The sequence below is a fragment of the Lolium rigidum genome, chromosome 4, assembly GCF_022539505.1.
Source record: "Lolium rigidum isolate FL_2022 chromosome 4, APGP_CSIRO_Lrig_0.1, whole genome shotgun sequence".
NCBI lineage: Eukaryota > Viridiplantae > Streptophyta > Magnoliopsida > Poales > Poaceae > Lolium > Lolium rigidum.
In genome coordinates, this window is record NC_061511.1 from 213,896,546 (window position 1) to 213,897,870 (window position 1,325).

Here is a 1,325-nt window from a genome sequence, read left to right on the forward strand (position 1 = left end):
CTCGATCTTTATATCATTCACTAATTACTTGCATAGTCAGAAAGGAAGCAAAGTCAACTACGCACTGTTGCTTTCCTAGAAAGCAACCATATCTCAATAGAACCGTACTTTGAAATTAACACGTTGGATTTAAAATTGCCATTGGAGGGGAAGATGACTCGTAGCGACCAATTCTAGGGAAGCATGAAGGCATCGTGTACACGCAACAACGGCACAACGCCCATTCTGAACACACTTTTCTCCTATAAATAGCGGTGCAGAAGTCGAGCCTAAGCATTGTGCTCACCATTCCAAACCAAAGCGCTTCTTACTCTTTCATCTTAAGCATTTGAGCTTGCATCAAGAGTTCAAGACTAAGGATGTCTTGCAACTGTGGATCAAGCTGCGGCTGCGGCTCAAACTGCAACTGCGGGTATGCGTGCCTCGTTCTTACAAATACAAATAATCATCTTAGTAATTTCTTCAGCTGATTGTATATTGGAAAATTAATTTTCCTGTTCCAGCAAGATGTACCCTGACTTGGAGGACAAGAGCGCCGCCACCATCGTCGTCCTCGGCGCCGGGCCAGCGAAGGCACAGTTCGAGGAGGCCGCCGAGTCCGGTGAGGCCGGCCATGGCTGCAGCTGCGGCGCCAACTGCAAGTGCAACCCTTGCAACTGCTAAGATGCAAGCGGTCGATGCGCTTGTGGTGATCGTGCCGTGTGACATCGTGTGAATAAAGGAACAGGCGCCGGCCATCTGGTCGGTGCTGTGGTGTGGTTTGCTCTTGGTGGTGTCGTGCGTTGTGATGTCTGTCATGTGACTTGTGAGACTGTTGCTACTTTGTGTTCGTGTGCGCGAGCCTGTGTACATGTGTTTGTAATGATCCATCTGAAGTGAATATGAAAAACAGGTTCGTGTAAACTGTGAATGAACCGTGCCTTACAACTCTTGTTTGTAATATATAGTAAAAAACAAACATATGCTTTCACATGTAGTTGCCGATATGTTTTTCTTACCGTGAACACAAAGGTTAGCATAAAAAAAAGATCGACCAGTTCCATGTGCCAAAGGGATTGAAATAGAATGGCTCACAACTTATCAGCTACACCAACACGTCCATTCAGCTGGCAATCCTCTGACATTCTTCTTCCGGAATTCCAGTGGTCAGGAGATTAGATAGGGATTGATATTATTCGCATGATTCCACAATAACAGAAAATATGTGCAGAATTGATTCGATCATATTACGGTGTCAATATCATGTACAATGGACTGGCATCAGTCTTCTCTTAGAACTACCACACGTAGAATTTTTGCTCAGTTGGAAGAGAGAGAATAGAAAA

At 44.9% G+C, this 1,325-nt stretch overlaps 1 protein-coding gene across 1 annotated transcript; it reads left to right on the forward strand.

The window, feature by feature from the left end:
- The first annotated feature begins 259 nt into the window (after positions 1 to 259).
- Positions 260 to 910, forward strand: LOC124649420 (metallothionein-like protein 1). Its single transcript, XM_047189063.1, has 2 exons — positions 260 to 412; positions 504 to 910. Exons 1-2 carry the CDS (start codon positions 360 to 362, stop codon positions 661 to 663), a joined length of 213 nt encoding a protein of 70 aa, XP_047045019.1. The 5' UTR covers positions 260 to 359; the 3' UTR covers positions 664 to 910.
- Positions 911 to 1,325: the final 415 nt, after the last annotated feature.